General features: G+C 40.3%; 1 protein-coding gene across 1 annotated transcript in view; it reads right to left on the bottom strand.

Moving 5' to 3' along the window:
* The window catches only part of LOC147015159 (unconventional myosin-Ie-like), a 143497-nt gene that overhangs the window by 27761 nt on the left and 93666 nt on the right, over positions 1-22070 (bottom strand). Inside the window, exons 19-23 of the mRNA XM_085849669.1 lie at positions 18056-18200; positions 15111-15225; positions 13801-13970; positions 10638-10783; positions 9366-9512 (exon numbers count right to left, since the gene is read on the bottom strand). Coding sequence (XP_085705795.1) covers positions 9366-9512; positions 10638-10783; positions 13801-13970; positions 15111-15225; positions 18056-18200 — 723 coding nt within the window. The remainder of the gene's footprint in view (positions 1-9365; positions 9513-10637; positions 10784-13800; positions 13971-15110; positions 15226-18055; positions 18201-22070) is intronic.

The following is a 22070-nucleotide window of genomic DNA, read 5'->3' as shown; positions in this document are numbered from 1 at the left end:
CCATTTCTATATCCCCCGCCAACTTCATTGGTTGGCGAGGGATAAAAAATCACCCTCATACACTGTAATAAGATGATGTTGATTCGCTGTTTAGGAGATGGAGGCGTTATTGATCACTATAAAACGCAGCGTCAATCGCCTCTACAATCACCGTCGACCCTCTCACCTGCAACTCCCTCTTATGCTCTATATTTATACATAGCATGGTTCTTGAAAGTATTATGAAGCTGATTTGTGTTGTACAGTCTTGAAGTAAATAATTAAATTTAAATAAAGGTTTAAAGACGTTTAAAGACAAATAAACAAATTAATTTCTGGTTTTGCCGCCGTTTTACCCAGTATCTATTACCATCATCCTATCTAACATGTAACACAAGTTCTTGGTGCCTGTTGTATATATCCATTGTGATGTCCTTAATAACAGTAAGTTTCCTGTTTGGAATAATTTTAAATTTTGTTTGACTTGCCAGGCAGGCAGACAGAGTAACAATATGATCTCACTCCTCTCCGCACATGAGGGTTCAGAACAAATTCACAAACCGAAGTATTGCTGAACTGCAGGTTCGTTTTCAGATTCATATTCCGATTTGTGTTAAAAATACAACATTCGATTTAAAAAAGGAAGTGGTTCCTCAATCATAAACTGATGATCATAAACTGATAGGACAGATAGATGGACGGACTGACGTGAACCAATTGCTGAACCCTGCTTTTCGCTTCATGTGCTCAGGGTAATTATGCCTCACTCACATCTTTCTTCTATTTTTCTGTACATCTGATCATTTACTACACTATTATATTGATCGTATTGTTTGTTGTACACCTCTCCTTCCCAATTCCATATCCAGGAGATGCATGACGTCATCGCTGGGTGTTGAAGCAAGGCAGTACTCAGTTTTTACTCTGTTTGTTTTTTGGTTTGCGGGTGCCAGCAGTGACCACTATTTTCGTTGTGTCTGTGTGTCTGTCTGTCTGTCTGCTTGTGACTCTCTCCAGAGCATAGCTCTGTGACGTTTGATGCAATCTTGATGAAACTTGGACACAAGCTCGATATCATAGTCTCGTTGTGTCTTTTTGTATGAGGGGTGGCCCACACCCCTTGTGGGTGGAGCTTTTTGAACTTTATATTTATTTATTATTTTCTCGATTTTGTTCTCGCAATTTCATTTCCTAGAAGCTGTGCGTAATGTCCATAAGTACAACATATAAAAAAATCCGATTTGATTTGGTCAATTTTGACGGAAGGGATAGGTTTTTACGGTAGGGCTTCCTCAAAAGCTTCCGCGAACTCAATTGTACCTATCGTGGCATTGTTCAATAATGTACCGCGAACCATCGTCACCTCCCGGCTTGTCTTTCTTGTTTTTCCGGGCTATATCGTAACCATCTTTTGAGCTAGGAAGTTGGAATCTGGGGATGAAAGTGAAGGTGTGCTTTGGCAAAAAAGGTATTTAATCTTTTTTTTATTAATTACTTAATTATTATCTGTTTATCAATTCCTGATTTATTTTCTTTCTCATCTGGGAAATATCTCAGGCACCTTTTGAGGTAGGAGCTGATATTTGGACACGACAGTGACAAAGTGATTTGGCTATAAAAGGGTTTTTTTTTTTTTTTTACCTCCGCAACCGAAGGTGGAAGATTATGTTTTCATCCATCTCTGTATGTTTGTCTGTTTGTCTGTTTGTGTGCAGGATATCTCCAAACGTTGTGGACGGATTCGACCGAAACTTGGTGGACACGTTGGGTGTGTGACAAGGAAGAATTGATTCGATTTTGGTGAAGATCTGAATCTGGATCCGGATACGACTTTTATTTAATTTGTAAAAGTGATTCTTCACCATTGAGAAATCGGGCCAAAAACGATCCGTCATACGATATTTCAAAAAATGTATTGGATCCAAGGATATATTCTCCTGGATCGGGCATTGCGTGGCAGAGGTATGCGCTCTCCCAAGTGCCCTTCTCGTTGATTTATTGATTCACAATTAATCGATTAATTATTCATTTTTCGATTAATTCATTTTCAAGAAGTTACAGATTCAGATGAAACAGTTGTCGTTTTTAGCTCGCCTGTTCGAAGAACAGAGAGCTATAGCGATACCCCCGGCGTGAGCGTCAGCATCAGCGTCAGCGTGAAAATGTTAAAGTTTTTGGTGCAAGTTATTTCCTTTCTAATGTTTTTTATCTACCACACTATTTTTTACTGATTACAATATACAAATACATATATTGCTTTAAAATTATTTGGATCAGACTTCACTGCAATGCTTTATAAAAAAATATTATTAAACTAGTCTTTTAAAATCGATAAATGTAAAAACAGGTGAGCATTGGGTGGCTTTGACACCAACTCTCTGGTTGGTATGCTATTAGCCAATTGATGAAGAAATTAATTATTTTACGATTACGATTTATTTATTTTAATTGTGAAATTAATCAATTAATCATTCAATTATTGTACACCGCTCCCTCCAAATTCTGTCTCCATGTGCTGCACAGCGGCATGTCGCGATGTCCCCACGACGATGTCGCACACTGGAGGATTTGTTATTTATTTATTTATTTGGCATGGGGGTGCTGTGCTTTGAATGTAACTCAACTTGTGTATTTATTTATTTATTTGGCATGGGGGGGCTGTGCTTTGAATGTAACTCTCCTTGTGCATTTATTTATTTATTTATTTATTTGGCATGGGGATGCTGTGCTTTGAATGTAACTCAACTTGTTTATTTATTTGTTTGAATTGTCAGCAGTGCTTGGCACAATGGCTTCGAAGTGCACACACTTGCATCGCCATCTAGCGAAGAACTGTCAGGCTATATCTAATAGCTTTGCATTTCACAGATATCTAGACTAGGGTACAAATCTTGAGGAGGTGAGTTATCATGGACACCCTGTTTAAATTTAAACTTACTGCTCTAACCTATAGGGAGCACTGCATTAGTGGCTCAGTTTCACTCATGGAAAAGATGCAAACCATCAGCCATGTGCTTCATAAAAAAAGAACACAATGGAATAAATATGTAACTTTATTTGGTGCAAGTGTGTCATCCTAATTGGCTTCCTCGTCTTTTTAATCTCATGTCATCCTCATTTATGCGTGACGACCTTCTTCTCCTCTTCCTTTTCTAAGTGGCGACGTCCAATGGTACCAATTTTCTGCCCTGCCTTGACTATGATACTCCTCCACATCCCTCTGTCCTCACCCATCTCTCTCCACTCTCCAACCATTCTTACCTTATTAATATCCCTCCTCATAAAATCCTCCCATCTCAACTGCAGTCTACCTCTTCTCCTCCAACCTTGCTACCTCAACCTATCAGCTTTCTTTCCCATTCTCTCTTCCCCCATCCACACCATGTGACCAGCACACTTCAGCTAGCTTTTTAACAACTTCCACATCAAACTCATCTGCCCACCAATCTCCTCCCTCAGTTCATCCTTCCTCCTTCTATCTACCCTCTTCACTCCCGCAATCCTCTTGACCCAGTTGTTCTCGCAACCTGCAGCCTCTGTTGGCGTTTCTGTCAGTGCCACCGTCTCCACACTGTAAATGTGGGCCGGTGTTACACACGACATCAGAATCTTCCCTTTCAAATTCCTTGATATTTTTCAGTCTGCCATCAATCCATCTCCCCTCATCCATGCATTCGCACCCACCTGAATCCTCCTTCGCACCTCTGCCTCTGACCTATCATCCCCGGTCACTGTTCCTCCCAGATAATCAAACCCATTTTCCTGTCTGATCTCCTTTCCCTCTAACCTGACATTCATTTATTTTCTTTGCTACCTGACCCACATCACCCCAGTCTTCTTGATACTCATCTTCAGCCCATGCTTCCCAAATGCCTCCTTTCACTCCTCCAGTACTTCCTGCATCTCTCTACTCTCCACCATAACAGCCAGATCATCCATATTCAGCATCCTCCCCAGAATACCCATCATGTTTACCCTCCTGCTTACCAGCTCCATCACCATGATAAACCTGAGTGGGCTAAGAAAGCTTCCCTGCCCCAAACCGACGTTCACGCTGAACTCAGACATCCCAGGACCAACCAGAAGTCTTCCCTTTTTTCCCTTGTACATCCCTTCCACCAACCTAACTTCTGCTTCCATCACTCACATCCATCTCGGTGTTGAATTAAAATATAAAAAAAAGAATAAAACTACGAATTAAAAGAACACTCACAAAGGAAGAAAAAAAAAAAAAAACGAACTGACAAAAATTACCATCCTGCCAGAAATTTGACAATAAAAACAACAAATTATCTGTTTAAATATCCAACTGCTTAATACTGTGCGGGAGACTGTGGGGTGTGGTGAGTTGGGGAGGTCAACTGACACAAAGTACAATCACTTGGCAAAGAAATACCTTGAAATACCAATTTGAAATCACTGTAACGTCTGGGTCAGTGGTTCCCAACCTTCTTGAGTGTGTTGAGGCCACTTTCAAACCTCCAAGAAATTTCCAGTGATGCAGAGCTGCTTCGTGCAGAGGTCACTTGTCTGCTAATGTGTTATGTTAAGGAGAAAGGGATGACACAAACATGATGAATGAACCATGGATTCCTGGAATGGCTGCATAGGGAGTGTGTTCCATTACCAATCAGCTTGTAGAGCGCTTTCCAAGTGGCTCAAGCACTCCAACGAAACGGGTGATAAGGAACGGCTGGCTTGGCAAGCGAGAGCAAGCTGATTACCTCCGGCACCGAAGGTGAAGGAGGTTATGTTTTCACCACTTTTGGGTAGTCGATATATCTACCCTTATTGTCACGTTTTCCGTCGTTATGTCTGTCTGTTTGTCTGTCTCGGCCAGTACTCCGTTAATCGTAGGCCGATTTTGATGAAACTCTGGTGGTAGGTTCATACCATGACCTAGTTGTGCACGTTTGAGAACCGTTGCTATGGACCCCTCGGTTGCCTAGCAACGGGCCTTTGAAATTTTCAAAAAAAATCTAAAAAATTAAAAATATCAAAATTCAAAATTCAAACCATGATCGTTTGTGGGCAACACATTCAGCCTCCTTGACAAAAAAAATTCAGCCCGGTCCCATGAAAACTGTCCGAGAAGATAGACTTTGAATGAATCCTGGTCGAAAAAACAATAAAAAAACGAAGTTCGTTATATCTCAGAGACTATGAGTCAGGTATACATGAAACTGGTATGGTAGGTTCATGGTATGTCCTAGTTATGTGTGAGAAAGAACCATTTCTATGGACGCTTTTGTTGGCTAGTAACGGCTGAAAACGACTAAATTCGACTTGATCGACTACCCATGTCCGCCTACCGGCTTGTCTGTTGGGTAGTCGATTTATCTACCCTTATTGTCAGGTTTTCCGTCGTTATGTCTGTCTGTTGGGTAGTCAATCTATCTACCGTTATTGTCAGGTTTTCCGTCGTTATGTTGGGTAGTCGATCTATCTACCCTTATTGTCAGGTTTTCTGTCATGTCTGTCTGTTGGGTAGTTGACCTATCTACCCTTATTGCCAGGTTTTCCGTCGTTATGTTGGGTAGTCGATCTATCTACCCTTATTGTCAGGTTTTCCGTCGTTATGTCATGTCTGTCTGTTGGGTAGTCGATCTATCTACCCTTATTGTCAGGTTTTCCGTCGTTATGTTGGGTAGTCGATCTATCTACCCTTATTGTCAGGTTTTCTGTCATGTCTGTCTGTTGGGTAGTCGATCTATCTACCCTTATTGTCAGGTTTTCCGTCGTTATGTCTGTCTGTTGGGTAGTTGACCTATCTACCCTTATTGCCAGGTTTTCCGTCGTTATGTTGGGTAGTCGATCTCGTCGAAAAAAAAAAAAAGATTTTTTTTTCTACCCTTATTATCAGTATTTCCGTCGATATGTTTGTTGGGTAGTCGATCAAGTCGAAAAAAAAAACAAAAAAAATTTTTGAGATTTTTTTCTACCCTTATTATTATCAGTATTTCTGTTGATATGTTTGTCTGTTGGGTAGCCGATCTTGTCGATAAAAAAAAAATTTCAAAAAAATTTTTTTTTGAAATATGTTCTACCCTTATTAACTTCCGCCATCGAAGATCGGAGGTTACTGTTTTCACCCCTTTGTGTTTGTTTGTTTGTTTGTTTGTGAACAGTATTACGGAAAAACTCCTTGACGGATTTCGATGAAACTTGGTGGGGGGGGGGGTTAGGTATGGTCCAAGGATCATGCTATTAGATTTTGGACTTGGTCCCACCCCCAAAAAAAAAATTGTTACAGAAAAAAATTTTTTTTTTTGCATTTCTCCATGTTTTAAGTGATTTTCAACCCCCCCAAAAAAAATTGTTAGAGAAAAGTTTTTTTTTTGCATTTCTACATTTTTTAAGTAATTTCCAAACCCACCCCCAAAAAAAAAATTTAGAGAATTTTTTTTTTTTTGCATTTCTACATGTTTTAAGTGATTCCCACCCCCCCCCCCAAAAAAAAATTGTAAGAGAAAAAAAAAATTTTGTTGCATTTTTACATGTTTTAAGTGATTTCCAACCCCCCCCCCCCAAAAAAAAATGTTGGAGAAAAGCACTCTAACTCTGTCAGTACTGTTGACATATTTAATGAATAAGATATAAGGTTCACTTGAGTGACCCAGCAGTATTGGCGGCGGAGGTTTTGCACTCTCCCGAGTGCTCCCCCTCTAGTTAACCTCCGACATCGAAGATGGATGGAGGTTACTGTTTTCACCCGTCTGTTTGTTTGTTTGTTTGTTGGTAAACTATTACGGAAAAACTCCTGGACAGATTTCGATAAAACTTGGTGGGAGGATTAGGTATGGTCCAAGGATCATGCAATGAGATTTTGGACTTGGTCCAAAAAAAAAAACTGAAAATTTTGCAACTTTTTTTCAAAAAAAATTCGATTTTATTTGAAAAATATTAGAATTTTTTTTTTTTTGCATTTCGACATGTTTTAAGTGATTTCCAACCCTCCAAAAAATTTGTTAGAGAAAAAAACAAATTTTGCAATTTTTTTTCAAAAAAATTTCGATTTTTTTTTTTGCCATTTCTACATGCGTGTCGATCGAGTTTAGTTTATTCAATCCTGGTTCAGTAGAGTCTGATCCATTTTGACCTACAATGAATAGGATATCGGGTTCACTTAAGTGACCCAGCAGTATTGGCAGCGGAGGTTTTGCACTCTACCGAGTGCTCCCCCTCTAGTTAACCTCCGCCATCGAAGATGGATGGAGGTTACTGTTTCACCCCTTTCTGTTAGTTTGTTTGTTTGTTTGTATGTTTGTTTGTTTGTGAACAGTATTACGGAAAAACTCCTCGACGGATTTTGACGAAACTTGGTGGGGGGTTAGGTCTGGTCCAAGGATCATGCCATTAGATTTTGGACTTGGTCCAACATCCAATATGGCCGCTATGGCGGCCAATTTGAAAAAATATTTGAATTTTTTTTTTTTTTTGCATTTCTACATTTTTTAAGTGATTTCCAACCCCCCCCCAAAAAAAAAATTGTTAGAGGAAAAAAAATTTTTGCAACTTTTTTTTCAACAAAATTTCCATTTCTTTTTTTTGCATTTCTACATGTTATAAGTGATTTTCAACCCCCCCCCCCCCAAAAAAAAAAGTTATTTTTTTCAACAAAATTTCGATTTTTTTTTTTTTTGCATTTCTACATGTTATAAGTGATTTCAACAACAAAAAAACATGCCAAAACTATAATTGCGGCTGATTTTGGAACTTCAGGTGCATATACCCATGTGAAATCAATTTCTGTCTCAAGGAATCTAGTTATGACAAATGAATTGAGTCTGTAAAAGTAAAAGGGAAAGTTGCAAACTATAACCCTGTGAGCACTGTTGACGTCAAATTGAATGAATAGGATATCAGGTTCACTTGAGTGACCTAGCAGTAATGGTGGCGGAGGTTTTGCACTCTACCGAGTGCTCCCCCTCCAGTTATCACTTTTTCCGTCGATATGTTTGTCTGTCTGTCTGTCTGTCTTTCCCTCTGTTCGGTCCAGTGCTCCGTTAATACAATGGCGATTTCGATGAAACTTGGTTGGTAGGTTCATACCATGACCTAGTTGTGTGCAAGTGAAAACCGTTGCTATGGACACCACCGTTGCCTAGCAACGGGTCTTTGAAATTTTTGAAAAATCATAAAAATATTTATTTTTTCGAAAATCAAAAATCGTGCCACGAGCGACTATGGGCAGTACATTCAGCCATATTATCAAAAATTTCCAGCCGCATTCTGTGAAAACTGTCGGAGAAGATAGACTTTGAATGAACCCTGGTCGAAAAAAATAAAAAAAATGAAGTTCGTTATATCTCAGAGACTATGAGTCAGATATACATGAAACTAGTATGGTCGGTTCATGGTATGTCCTAGTTATGTGTGAGAAAGAACCGTTGCTATGGACGCTTTTGTTGGCTAGTAACGGCTGAAAAACGACTAAATTCGACTTGATCGACTACCCATGTCCGCCTACTGGCTTGTCAGTTTGTTTGTTTGTCTGTTTGTTTGTGTGCAGGATATCTCAAAAAGTTGTTGACAGATCTGGATGAAATTTTATGGACATGTTGGGTGTGTGACAAGGACGAATTAATTCAATTTTGGTGAAGATCTAGATTCGGATCTGATACTTTTTTAAGTGATTCTTCACCATTGAGAGATAGGGCCAAACACATATATATATATATATATATATATATATATATATATATATATATATATATATATATATATATATATATATATATATATATATATATATATCATGGCATCTCAAAAAGTTGTGGATGGATTCGGATGAAACTTGGTGGACAGGTTGGGTGTGTGGCAAGGACGAATTGCTTCGATTTTGGTGAAGATCCGAATCCAGATCTGGATACGGTACTTATTTAATTTTTTAAGTGATTCTTCACCATTGATTGGGCCAAAAACGATATAGTAATGTACAGCATGATATTTCAAAAATGTATTGGGCCCGATATGTTCTTGTGGATCAGGCATTGTGTGGCGGAGGTGTGCACTCCACCGAGTGCACTTCTAGTTGGTAATGGAACACACCCCTGATGTGCGGTGAGTTGCAGCATTTGACGTTATTTGCAGGGAGGGTAATGGTCCTCTTTCCCCTGCTGACCATTGCCGATGACGTCACGGATTCCTATGGAGGAACCATTAATTTAGGTATAATATATGTGCAGAATTCTGTGTTAATGTCCTAAAAAAAACTGCATGTCCTAAAAAAACAAACCAAACCACTGAAAACATATGGAGTCACACGGTCACGGCTCTCATGGCCATTGTTATTATAACAAATTTTTGAGTGGCCAAACATTCAATCAAGCTTGCATGAGAAAGACACATGAAACATTAAATTTCATCAAGAGCCCACCGCCCACCTGTTTGAAAATCTCACGGGCAATTTGCGTTGGCAGCGCTCCTCGAAACGTTTGCAGAGCAAGCTGATAAACTCAGTCTTGAAAACAGTCTCGAGCAAACTGTCATACTGCCCTTCATGGAGGATAAGGAAGTCATCTTGTAGAGTGCTATCAAGGGGGTGAATAAAAACATGGAAAAAAAAACACAAATTACAAAGTTATTGGTTTTCAAACAATCAACAATGGTAATTTAATTATTTAAATTCACATCTTAGAAATACTGCACAAATTGACAACAAATCAGTTGCTTTAACAATGTTCAGAGCCCAAGATGTATGACGAGGACGACGACGATGATGATGGTGATGATGATGATCGATGATGTCTGGTGTTGGCCTAACGGTGAGGATGACTGGCCTAAGATTTTAGGGTCTTGAGATGAAGCTCCTCTCGTGTTGTTGAATTAACACCAGGTGGGTTGACTCAGCCTGTCATCCTTCCAAGGTCGGTGGAATGAGTACCAGCTTTATGGTAATTGGGGGGGAGGGGGGCACTGCATTGATGGCACAGCCATGCCCCCAGAAGATGTTGCAGCAAAACAGACACAGGCTGCATACAAGTAGATGATGATGATGATGATGACAATGATGATGATATGTACCATTCTCTTTTCCAGAGGGTTGGTATTACTGAAGCAGTTTGTTTGCAAGGGTTATGCAGGGTGGTTTGCCATTGCCTTCCCAGCACTCCTCACGGAAGAAATTTGGATATTGGTCATGGTGCCATAGATAGCTCGCCTACTCTTCACGAAGGAGGGTGTACATTACCTAATCGATAACCTTTCACATTGTATGGCAAACTAATGGTAAACGATTTTACCAACAGGTTTACAGAATTAACAAAATAGAAAGTGCGGCGCCGAGTGGCCGTGACAGTCCCAAACACATTGGCATTCCATCAACGTGATTGTCAAGTTGGCAGCAACAATGGAACAAGAATCAAAATATCACAACCAAGTAAGAAACCTCCAATTTGCACAAACTCAAATGGCGACAATGATCATACAACTTTCATCCAAACATCGTTTGACCTCAAGGACTTTGCATTGGCATTTTTGGCTTTCAAATTGTCGATCACAAGCTTGTTCCAACGTAAATGCTCACCGAACTATCCCTCTCTCGATAATCAAGCAAGAAATCCAGAAACAGACATTTTCAGGGATTCGACCCGTTTGTTGATTTTGTTATTTACTACTTTGTTTTCAACTCTTCTTGCCTCGTGAAAAAATCTCACCTTAAGGTAACTGCTTCGATGTTCTCGAGTTCGAGGCGTCGTTTTATGACTTCACGGAGCTGCCCTTTCTCTGCCCCTTTTGTGACTTTCTCTCGTCCAATCAGGTAGAGACGTCTCGGTGTCAAGATGAGGTCACGTTTCACGCACTAGTGCAACAAATAATTATGACAATTGATAAAATGTCAAAAAAAACTTCGCGAGGATATTTGCAATGATGTACAGTTAGATGCAGGAGGAGGTCGTTGTGCCAATCATACCTGCACTTGATACACACCCCATTCAACTTGTCCATCAGCTCGCTTGGTCTTCATAATAACCCCATCCTTAGCATTGCTTCGATATAACTCAACATCCACATTCCATTTTTTATTAACTTACGTACAACATTCGCTTTCTACACATTATAGAGCAGAAGGCTCATGGGGGAGCTGTCACAGAGAAAAACTAGAAGGGCACTCGGTAGAGCGTATACCTCCGCCCCGTAATGCCTGATCCACGAGAACATATCAGGCCGAATACATTTTTGTAATATCGTGCTATATGTCCTTTTTGACCCCATCTCTCAATGGTGAAAAATCACTTTGAAAATTAAATAAATCTCGTGTCCAGATCCAGATTCGGAGCTTCACCAAAACAGGGTCAATGTGTCCTTGTGACACACCCAGCGTGTCCACCAAGTTTCATCCGAATCCAACCACAACCTTTTGAGATATCGTGCTATTCATGAGTTTAACCCAATCTCTCAATAGTGAAGAATCACTTAAAAAAAATCCTAATGGCCGGATCTGGATCCGGATCTTCATCAAAATAATCGGTTCGTCCTCGTCACACACCCAACCTGTCCACAAAATTTAATCTGGATCCGCCCACAACTTTTTGAGATATTCTGCACGGAAACAAACAAACAAAGACAGACAAACAGATAGAAAGGGGTGAAAACATAACCTCCTTCACCTTCGATGGCGGAGGTAAAACACACACACACACACACACACACACAATAATACAGGACTTTACTTCAAACAAACGTAGCCTCATGACCTTGGAGGAAGTGATATAACTTTCCAGTCGAGGGCACTCTGGGTGCTAGTTACACCATGTGGTTGCGTAGCTTTGCTCTCCACATTTAACGGGGTAATTGAGCAGAAATATCCAAATCCCCCCCCCTCTTCCACCCCACAAGATAAGCATAAAGCAAGGAGGCAGCATGTATCATTTCTGAAGTTTTTAGTACCATTCCACCAGGATCAGGATGGAACCGTCGACCTTCCACTCTCCAAGTGGATGCTCCAACCACCATGTCACCGAGTCTGGCGATTTTGCCAAAAGTTAATTTAGCGAGCAGTAGTTCATCATTTTCGAATGATCCTCTTGGGTCTTTCATGTCCACAACCGAAGTGCATAGATGGGTCAGTGAGCTTTATCTGAAGGACACGCGGTGAGATGCAACACCAGTGACCTGAGGACGTTCCCTGTTAATTCCGATGCTTGGGAAGCGAGCTGGAATTTTAAATAGCGAAAGGTAACATTTAAATTTGCACCTTATCATGCCATGCTGTCTGGGTGGACAAACAACATGATGAGACGACGTCACTCTAATTGGGCTTTATTTATCTGTAGATAAAAAATTAATTACATCATGCATTCATTGCACACCCACTCCCTTATCATAATGTAAGCATTCCCTAAAATTGCACAAGTTTAAGCTCGTTCACCTCTGCCTTGATTTAAAAAAAGAAATCCCAAACATGGACTTTGTGTTCTCCGAGATCTGGGAACTGCACAGTGACGGTATACGTTGTTACAAAATGTTATCTTCATTGGAATGAAACTTTTATACTTTATCTGTATGTTCCCTGTACGTGTCTTTTATAAACTCCCACCTCACTCATTCGATAATTATCTCTTGTTTGTTCCCTTTGACTACTTCATCATATTTGGCTCAATAAATCTCAAATGACAAACATGCAAAGATGGAGTTTGCAAAATGATGTCCGAGGTATTACTTGCACAAGCATATTCTTTGTGCGGCTGGAAAAGGCTTTGTGCAAGATTAAATTTAAAAAAATTAAAATAATCAAAAATAATTGGAAGGTTTTTTTTTTTTTAAATAAGTTTCCAATTTAAATTAAAAAAAAAAAAATTCAGACTTCATGTGACAATGGATATTATTAGAACTGTCTCTGCCTGCAAAAGCTATAACAGATTTTATCAACGCAAGGTTCACGAAGGTGTGCTAAATCGCCGTGGGAAGCTGTAGTTTTGGGTGTTCGCCCTTCATCAGAGCAAGAGGACGAAGGGTTAATGACTGAAAGGTGAAACCTTATATTTGTTTGGGCCACCTACACAGATAAATATAGACTGTTGTAGATATTTTTTGTAGTTTCTCAGGCTGATGGAAGAACTATCACACACAATATCACACTCACATGCAGACTAAGCCTGTTGTTGGCTTTAGTGGTTAGGGTGGTGGCTTGGGATCCAAGAGTCCTGAGTTTGAGCCCCGTTGACTGCTGAATTAACACCAGGGGGTTGACTCAACCTGTCATCCTTTTGAGGTTGGTGAAATGAGCACCAGTGTACCGGTAATAGGGGCACTGCATCAAGCGGCATAGCTATGCCCCAAACAAATGATGCAACCAGCAGCCAAAAAAGGCTACACATGATTGGTACATGCAGACTGGCACCAGACACCACAAGACTGACATCAGACAAACATGGCCATTGACCTTGGGAGAAGTAACTTCCCGGAATGCACTGGGTACCAGTGATTTCATCTCGTGGTGGTGCATTCTCTCTACAGTGGGGAATTTTTAAGGGATGCGAATCCACGGGGGTTGTCCGTGCTCTATCCTCCAAATGCTGACCATCAAGAAAGGAAGCAGTACCATTCGTTTTTTTTTTTTTGTCGTTGGTACGATTCAGCAAGGGTCGGAAATCAAACTGCAGACCTCTCAGACTCATAGCAGACGTTCTAACACCAACTCCATTTATTCTACCATTTAAAGATGAGTTAAAAGTCATACAGAAGAGTAAAACGAGCCGAAGATACATCATTATGTTTTGTAATTCAGCAAGAATTAAATGTTTCATGTTTTATTTCTTTGTTACATTGCACATCCAAGAGAAAGTGATGCGTTGATCTCCAAAGTGAAATTCCCACCTTGAATCGTCGGTCATACTTGTTCACTCGATCAGCGAAGTCAACCCTCTCTCGTTTCTCCAGGAACTGGCGTATCTCTGGCCTGTCATCCAAGCCAATGTAATCTCCCACAAAGTTTCTGTTCAGGCTGTTTTTCCGACGTTCTTTCTTGTTCAAGAGAATATCCGAAGCTTTGAGAGAGAGAGAGAGAGAGAGAGAGAGAGAGAGAGAGAGAGAGAGAGAGAGAGAGAGAGAGAGAGAGAGAGAGAGAGAGAGAGAGAGACAGACAGAGAGAGAGAGAGACACAGACAGACAGACAGACAGAGAGAGAGAGAGACAGACAGAGAGAGAGACAGTCAGACAGACAGAAAGACAGACAGACACACAGACAGACAGACAGACACAGAGAGAGACAGAGAGAGAGAGAGAGAGAGAGACAGACAGACAGAGAGAGAGACAGACAGACAGACAGACAGACAGAGAGAGAGAGAGACAGACAGAGAGAGAGAGACAGACAGACAGACAGACAGACAGACACAGAGACATAGAGAGAGAGAGATAGCAGAAATAAACGTTAACAATTTAAAAACTCTGACTTAATCAATTATTTTGTAAAGTTAAAAAAAAAATCAAAGTCAATCGAGAAGACTATTCATAAAAAAAAACCAACAAATATAATTTGACGCCAATGCATCGATGCATTTGCCTCCACCCACGTTCGATGTCCACCCACTTTACGTTTGACCTCAAATTGAAGGTAAAATGAGAGAGAATGCAAGACGGAGAGGAGAGATGGGCAGAAGAGAGAGAGAGAGGAAACATCAGATGCTTCTAACTCGAGTTATGGTCTGCAAAATGATTTTTAAAGGGCACATGACCTTTGATCTTTGACCTTTGACCCAGAACTCAAAATGAAATGAATTAATCGTTGCATTTATATCATCGATAATTCTTGCTTCCAGTTTGGTTGAAATCTCTTTCGTGGTTCACAGATTATCGCAATGAGAAATTTAAATTAAAGGGCACATCACCACACAACTTTGACCTTTTGAACTAAAGATGTCATTAGTTCATCGTTATGTTATCGTCCGTACTTGTGCCAAATTTGGTTGAAATCCCCACAATGGTTCACAAGTTGTCGGGGTAACAAAAAAAAAAGTCTATGACGGACAGACAGACGGATGCGCAGACGAACATCCCCAAAAACACAACACCCCCGGCCTTTGGCCGAGGAGGCCTAAAAAGCTCTTTAATGGGCTTTGACCATGAAACGAAGGGAGGCAAAAATGACAATATTCAGCATGTTCGTAAGTGATGGATCCAGGCCTCACCTTCTTCACGCATCTTTGCGTTGCGTTTGTGAGCAACGTGCTTCCTCCAGGCCTTCTGGATGACTCGGGCATATCCGTCATACTTCCTCTCACGCATCTCTTCCAGGAGGAACAACTACCGACAAGCAACCACCGTCGACACGCAAGTAGGTCTTATCGTACAATACTACAAGAAATGGCGCAAGGTGAACGAGCGAGTGTCCGGCTATCATCAGACAACAGTAACACCACCTCGCAAAGTTTAAACCGATTCCCTAAATTAAATCTCACGGAATGTTACCTCCGGCCACGAGGCATTGTTTCAAGCACAACATTATAATATACATAACGGTTTTGTGCTTACTGACATGAGCAATTGTTATTAATGATACGGATCCATTGCTTGGTGTCTAAAGTGAATATCAAAATAAATAATTGAATACATTTGGAAATTTCTTCGATTTGTCCCGAGATCCATATCTATTCATCCCCCCCCCCCCCCAGATGACATCAATGACCTCTGCCAAAGATTATTTATCTTTTTGTGTGTAGTTGTTATCAGATCCTCGTGGAGGATCTCTAAGTCTTACTCACGTTGTTGTTCTTCGTCTTCTTCTTGTGGACTTTTTTGTTTCACATCCTACAGTTTTCATCGAAACTTCCTGAAACTTGGCATATATATGTAAAAATACCCTGCGCAGACAGTAACCATCTCCGATTTTTAAAATTCCTCCAAAAAAAAAAGTTATGACGTCAAAATACCTCTGCTAATGGATATCGCCTAAAAAATTATCTCTGAAACTTGGCAAGCTTTTTGAATTCTGTTTGCGGAAATCGAACAGGGCATAAGCAGAGATGAATTACCGCACATATGATAAATCACTATGACGTCATATCAATTTTTATGACATCATTCCTATTTTTTGACATTTTTTGTTTCACAACGCAGAGTTTTCATCAGATCTTCGTGAAACTTGCCATGCATATGCAGAAAGCCCACGCGCAGACAGTAACCATCTACGATTTTCGAAATTCTTCCTCGAAAAAAAGTTGACGTCATAATATCACCGCTAATGGAAATCGCCTATACCATTATCTCCGAAACTAGGCAAGCTGTTTGAATTTTGTTTGCGGGAATCAAGCCGGGCATCAGCACAGATAATTTATCGCAAACCCGATACATCACAATGACGTCATATTCGTTTTTATGACGTCATCATTAAGAGGACGAGGATCTTAGCTCATTTGAGCTTGTTTTAAAAGTGAAAAGGTGGATTATTTTTCCCTTCTCTCGCCCCTCCACAGCTATGTTTGAGAGCTTTTTTCGATGGACACTTTTGTTAGTCTTGCCTACATCACTGAGGCCTACGGTGACGTTTGATCCGTTTAGTATTCCCATCGGAACCCTTGGCCCATAATGTGAAACAACCCAGGTTTAAATCACAGATACTTTACATGTTCGTCCATGGTATACTAATGTCCTTGTAATTCACAATGATGTACGACGACGTCTAGTAATATCTTGCTCCTGCATGCGATTCGTGTACATGAAAGCTCGTCCATGAGCCTTGGATAAACTTGAAACTTGAAAAAAAAAATTGAGATTCAGTAATAAGCAAAGGTGCACGGCACCGACTATCATGTCCTTTGGTGTCACATTTCCTTTTGTTTACCACTATTACCCATTGTTTCAACGCGAATGACATCGAGACATTCATCAACACAGCTCCTTAGTTACAGCTACGTAATGGCATGGAACATCGCGTGGCCGATGGTAATTCACAAATACTTCAGAGTCGATTCAAAGTCGATGATTTGGTGGCCCAATGATCGACAGTACACTCTTGTTAAAACAAAGAGTGAGACTAATTGTGATAAGCAAATAGGAAGAAAAAGTAAATGTTTGGTCGTAAAAACAATTGGGGGATTGTCTTTAAAATATGTCTGAAAGCTATTTGCTTCAATGAGAGGCCACAGCATTAGGATTTTGATGTGAGCTTACATGTCGTTAGGATTTAGGGTTTAGACTTCGGGTTAGGGTTAGGGTTTAGGGTTTAGACTTAGGGTTAGGGTTGGCTCTTATTACATGAATAATTATAATCAAAGTGGTGCTTCACACATGCCCTACTGCAGTTTTCCCAATGAGGAATCAAAGCTGAACAAAACAATAAATCCTGTGAAGGAAAGAACAGATCTAAAACAAGCTGATGCTGCTACATGATCAATACTGATCGTGTTCTTCGGCGACTTCAAATCCTCGGTTGATACCCCCCTTTTGCACCGACAAGGGGTCATATCAAGTCTGAGTATGATAAAGATGAAGTCATGAATCAGCTGAATAAGAGCTAAATGCTGCCTGAAATGATCTTTTGCATGTTCTCCCCCAATAACAGTGCAGCAGTGCATCTTGATACATGTTCTGGTTCTGATGTTCCATACTCTGTTGCAGAGCATTGGTGTCACTGAAGTAGTTCCCTGGCAAGGTTTATTCTGCGTGATTTGCCGTTGCCTTCCCAGCAGTAGTTTGGGCAGGAATTTGTAATTTGTTTATGGTGCCGGCGATAGCTCGCCTACTCTTCGCGAAGGACACCGTGGGATCTTTAACATCCACCAACGAATGCCGGCAGATGTGACGCCCGGTTTAACGTCGATCCGAGGGACGGCACACTCTGATGAATGAACCTGCCTGTGAAATTTTGTAGCTGGGTCGGGATTCAAACTCAGACTGGACAGCTTAGAGGTGAGTGTGCAAACCTCTGAGCCATCTTGACAGTCTCTGATCAATATAGCCATCTAAGTTTGAACATTCATGTGTGAGAGCACTAGCTGTTGTTGCATCTGAGGAGTGAAATTCGGATTTGAACCAGTGACGGAGGACCAAAGGAGATAGATATATCATACATATATGTACATGGCAAAGATGATACATTCTCGAGAGAGAGGTGTCCCTAATATCCTCATCTTACCGACTCTGGAGCTTTAATAAACACCTTGCTGCGCCCGAGCTGGTACTGGTCAGAATCCATGCACACTGCCGCAATGAGGTGTTTCACTCCATCCTGTTCAGGTCCTCGCCAATCTGGCCATGTCTCTTTTGTCAAGATGGCATATCTAAAATATGCAACATTAAGAGGACCGTCTTTGTAAAGTTTAACAGATTACCCAAACATGGAAGAGTTGAATACATATGCTCGTCATAAGGAGTTAAAAGGTTATGTAACTTTCTTTATCATCAAAATTGCACCCACACCCCTCCAGGGAGCATCAGGGTACCCCCAAAACATGTCATAATCGTTTCCTAAACTAATATAATGTAATGCTGGACAAATTGGTACTTAATTCAAGTCATCACTGTCAAAGAAGCCTTGATTAAGGCAGAATTTGGAATTTAAGCGATGGCACAGCTGCACGCCTGACCTTTATCGAAAGGCACTGGCAGAGGATCTCTGTACATGCATAAGCAAATTCTAGCAGATAAAACACATGAGTGAACATCCTCTCTGAAGGACAACATAATGATTTATGCAATAACCTGCCCTGCAAAAGACAAGTCAAAAATGGAAACAAGATAAGACAACTCAAAGTACAAGACGAAGCTCTCTGCCATTCAGGTTAACGCCAACCTATAATTTAATAACTAAAAAAAAAAAAACATTAATGTAAAAGGATGGAGGGATACCATGCCAAAAGTATGTATGCAAGGTTGGGATGGTCACAAGAAACGATCAAAAACGAAACCATCCCTCCATAATTCATTGAGTCATGGTTGTGCCTGCAAATTACACAAAACATCTCCTCGATTTGGCTGGCTTAATCATGTGTGTATGAGTGTGTGTGTGTGTGTGTGTGTGTGTGTGTGTGTGTGTGTGTGTGTGTGCGTGCGTGCGTGCGTGCGTGCGTGCGTGCGTGCGTGCGTTGTTAAAAATGTGAATCACTTGACACACTCGCTCGGCCAATCTTGAGAGATAGATTGGCTGCTATCTTGTGTATTTAAATGCCGATTTGCACCAAATTAAACCAGTGGATGGGGACCTTTTAAACTCTTACACGCCAGCCTCGTGAGCATCATGGAAGAAGCGCGACCATTACACTTGTGTCAGGACTGGGATCATAATCTTTGTATTATCCTGGGAAGGGCTTAGACCCAGCAGGAAATGGTACAGAGAATGTGCACAATCATAAAAAAAAAGCAAGTAGGTACACAAAAATCAGGTCAGCATGAAGATGAAAAACCAGGCACAATACGAAAACAAATGTCGAGCACAGTACAAAAAGTGGAATCAGGTACAGTTGAGGCTACGTGCCTCGACAACTGTCTTTTGCTTTTTTAAACTTGAAGCTCAAAGTTTCACTGAGTTGGAGAATAAAATAATATTCCAAACCCAAATAACAATAACCAATCAAGACAACATGGAAAATAAAATAAATGGGTAGAATGAAGAGATGGGAAAGATATCTGGAATTTGGATAATTACTTCAGCTTAAAATGAACTTTATCACACTTATTTCAGTCTGAAAAATGCCGATAAACAGGTTCTCGATAATACACCTGCGCACGAGGAAATATCAACCCATGTTCCAAACAAGTGAAACAATTTCTACTTACAAATAGTGAGGCAGTGAATTATTTTACTCATTGCAAAATACTTCAATGTGTAGAGAAACCCAGGATGACAATAATCAAATGAACAGTCAGAAAAATGTTGAAAAAAAACATTCGGAGAGTGAAGTTATCACCACAAATTACCAATGAAAGGCAAAATATACATGTGTACATAGACACAGATGCACACAGAGAAAGAAAGACACACAAATAGCAAGAGAGATGCAGAGAGATGCAGAGAGATGCAGAGAGATGCAGAGAGATGCAGAGAGATGCAGAGAGAGAGAGAGAGAGAGAGAGAGAGAGAGAGAGAGAGAGAGAGAGAGAGAGAGAGAGAGAGAGAGAGAGAGAGAGAGAAGCACAAAGCTCATGAAGAGAATCCCCCCAAAAAATACATAAAATTGAGGACAAAGATATTCGAGATAATGGTTGCTGAAAACAAACTAAAAATAGAAATTATAGCAAGAATGATTAAAAAAACAAAAAAAACCCGAAAATTAACAGTTGGAGAAAGCAAAATCGTATGTTTGAAAATAACCCAAAAATATTCCACCACGAAGAAGGGTAACAAAAGCAAAATGTATGAAATCCCCCTGAAAAAGATAAATTTGTAGATTTCTGGAAAGGAGTTTATGAAGACCTAAAATAACACAATAAGGATGCGGAGGAATTGGATCCAGCACTTGGAAAATTAAAAACAACAGTGAAGCAAAATGCCCCCTCCCATCCCCACCCCCTCCCCCCCCCCAGGATAATTGAGGAAGAAGGCCAAATTAAAAAAAAACCCAGGCCGGGATGGAATTCCAAACTTCTGGTTTCAGCAACTAGAAGTTCAACACAATCACTACACTCGAGCATTCAGCAAACCTATCCAAGAGGAAAAAGTAATGGATCACAGAAGGTAACAGATTCTTTCTCCCAAAATCTGAAGAAACTACCTAAGGTATGAAACAAGCTAACAAATATAGGCCAATAACATGTCCACAAACAATATACAAAGTTCTAGTGGGAATCATCACAGAAATGATATTGGCTACCACCACCAAACACAACAACGAAACTTCGAGGCAGAAAGGAAGGGATACAAGAGAGGATGCCATGAAACAATAGACCACCGACTACTAAGCAAGGACATACTCAAAAACTGTAAACAAGAAGAACCATATTGTCCACAGACTGGATAGACTACAAAAAAAGCTTTTGATAGTGTTCCATATTCATGGATGACAAAATGCATGCAGTTATACAATATTAAGCCCCAAATAATCAAAAGAAAGCAATGGACCAATGCAATACCACAATGAGATTACATCACACAAGGAGGAAAATTGAAATACCACGACTGAAGATACAACATGAGATCTTCCAGGGTAAGAGCCGCCTTTCACCACTCCTGTTGTTCCTGGCCCTGGACCCACGAAGCAACTTAATTAATGAGCAAGGACATGGATCTACCCTAACATCCAATAAGAGAACGTCCAAAGAGACAGGAAACGTGACCACATCTACTGTACATGGATGATTTAAAACTTCGCACGAAATGACGAAAAATTGGCAGAACAACTGATATTAGTGAAAGGGTACTCCGAAGACATTCAAATGGAATTTGGCCTAGATAAGTGTGCCAAGTTCACATTCATGCAAGGTCGACCAACAAAAACGGATGACATAAAAATTGATTTAAATACAACAATACAGGATCCAGACAACGAAGATTCAAACAAATACCTTGGAGTAAAAGAGGGCCATCAAATATGTCATGAAGAAATGCGCAAATTAATTAACAAGGAATACCTGCATAGAATGAGGATGATCCTGAACACATATGCCTCTCTCCCCCTCGAAACAAAATAACCACGAAACAACTCGTAGTAACAGTTTTCCAATTTCCAACAGAGTTCTGGAATAATAAACTAGCCACAATCGGAAATCAATAAACGAGATATCAAAACAAGGAAACTCCTCACTATCCACAAAATGTTTGACAATAACCATTACAACCCAGAGATGTACCTGGCAAGAAGGAGGAAGTGGCCTGATGGAACTCAACCAAGTGCACAGAGTGACAACAGTAGGATTGGCTGAATACATGAAAAGTTCAACGCACTATCGAATGAAATTTGTAAGGAAACACGAAGACAGCAAACCAGAGAAGGTATCCCTAAACCACAGAGCAAAAAAATTCCAAATACAGGTGCAAATAGTACACAACACACGCAAAACTGAAACGGCAACGAATACAGCCTTGATGACTGCTAAAAAGACAAAAGAAAAATATACAGCGAAATATCAACAAATACACACCGACAACTGGGAAAACACCAAAAAAGCAGGAAGATAGATATATATATATATATATATATATATATATATATATA

The sequence above is a fragment of the Eptatretus burgeri genome, chromosome 12, assembly GCF_056783735.1.
Source record: "Eptatretus burgeri isolate ZD-2024b chromosome 12, Ebu_testis_v1, whole genome shotgun sequence".
NCBI classification, from domain to species: Eukaryota; Metazoa; Chordata; class Myxini; order Myxiniformes; family Myxinidae; genus Eptatretus; species Eptatretus burgeri.
Note: the sequence above shows the minus strand (reverse complement) of the source record. Positions and strands in the feature narration are given on the sequence as shown.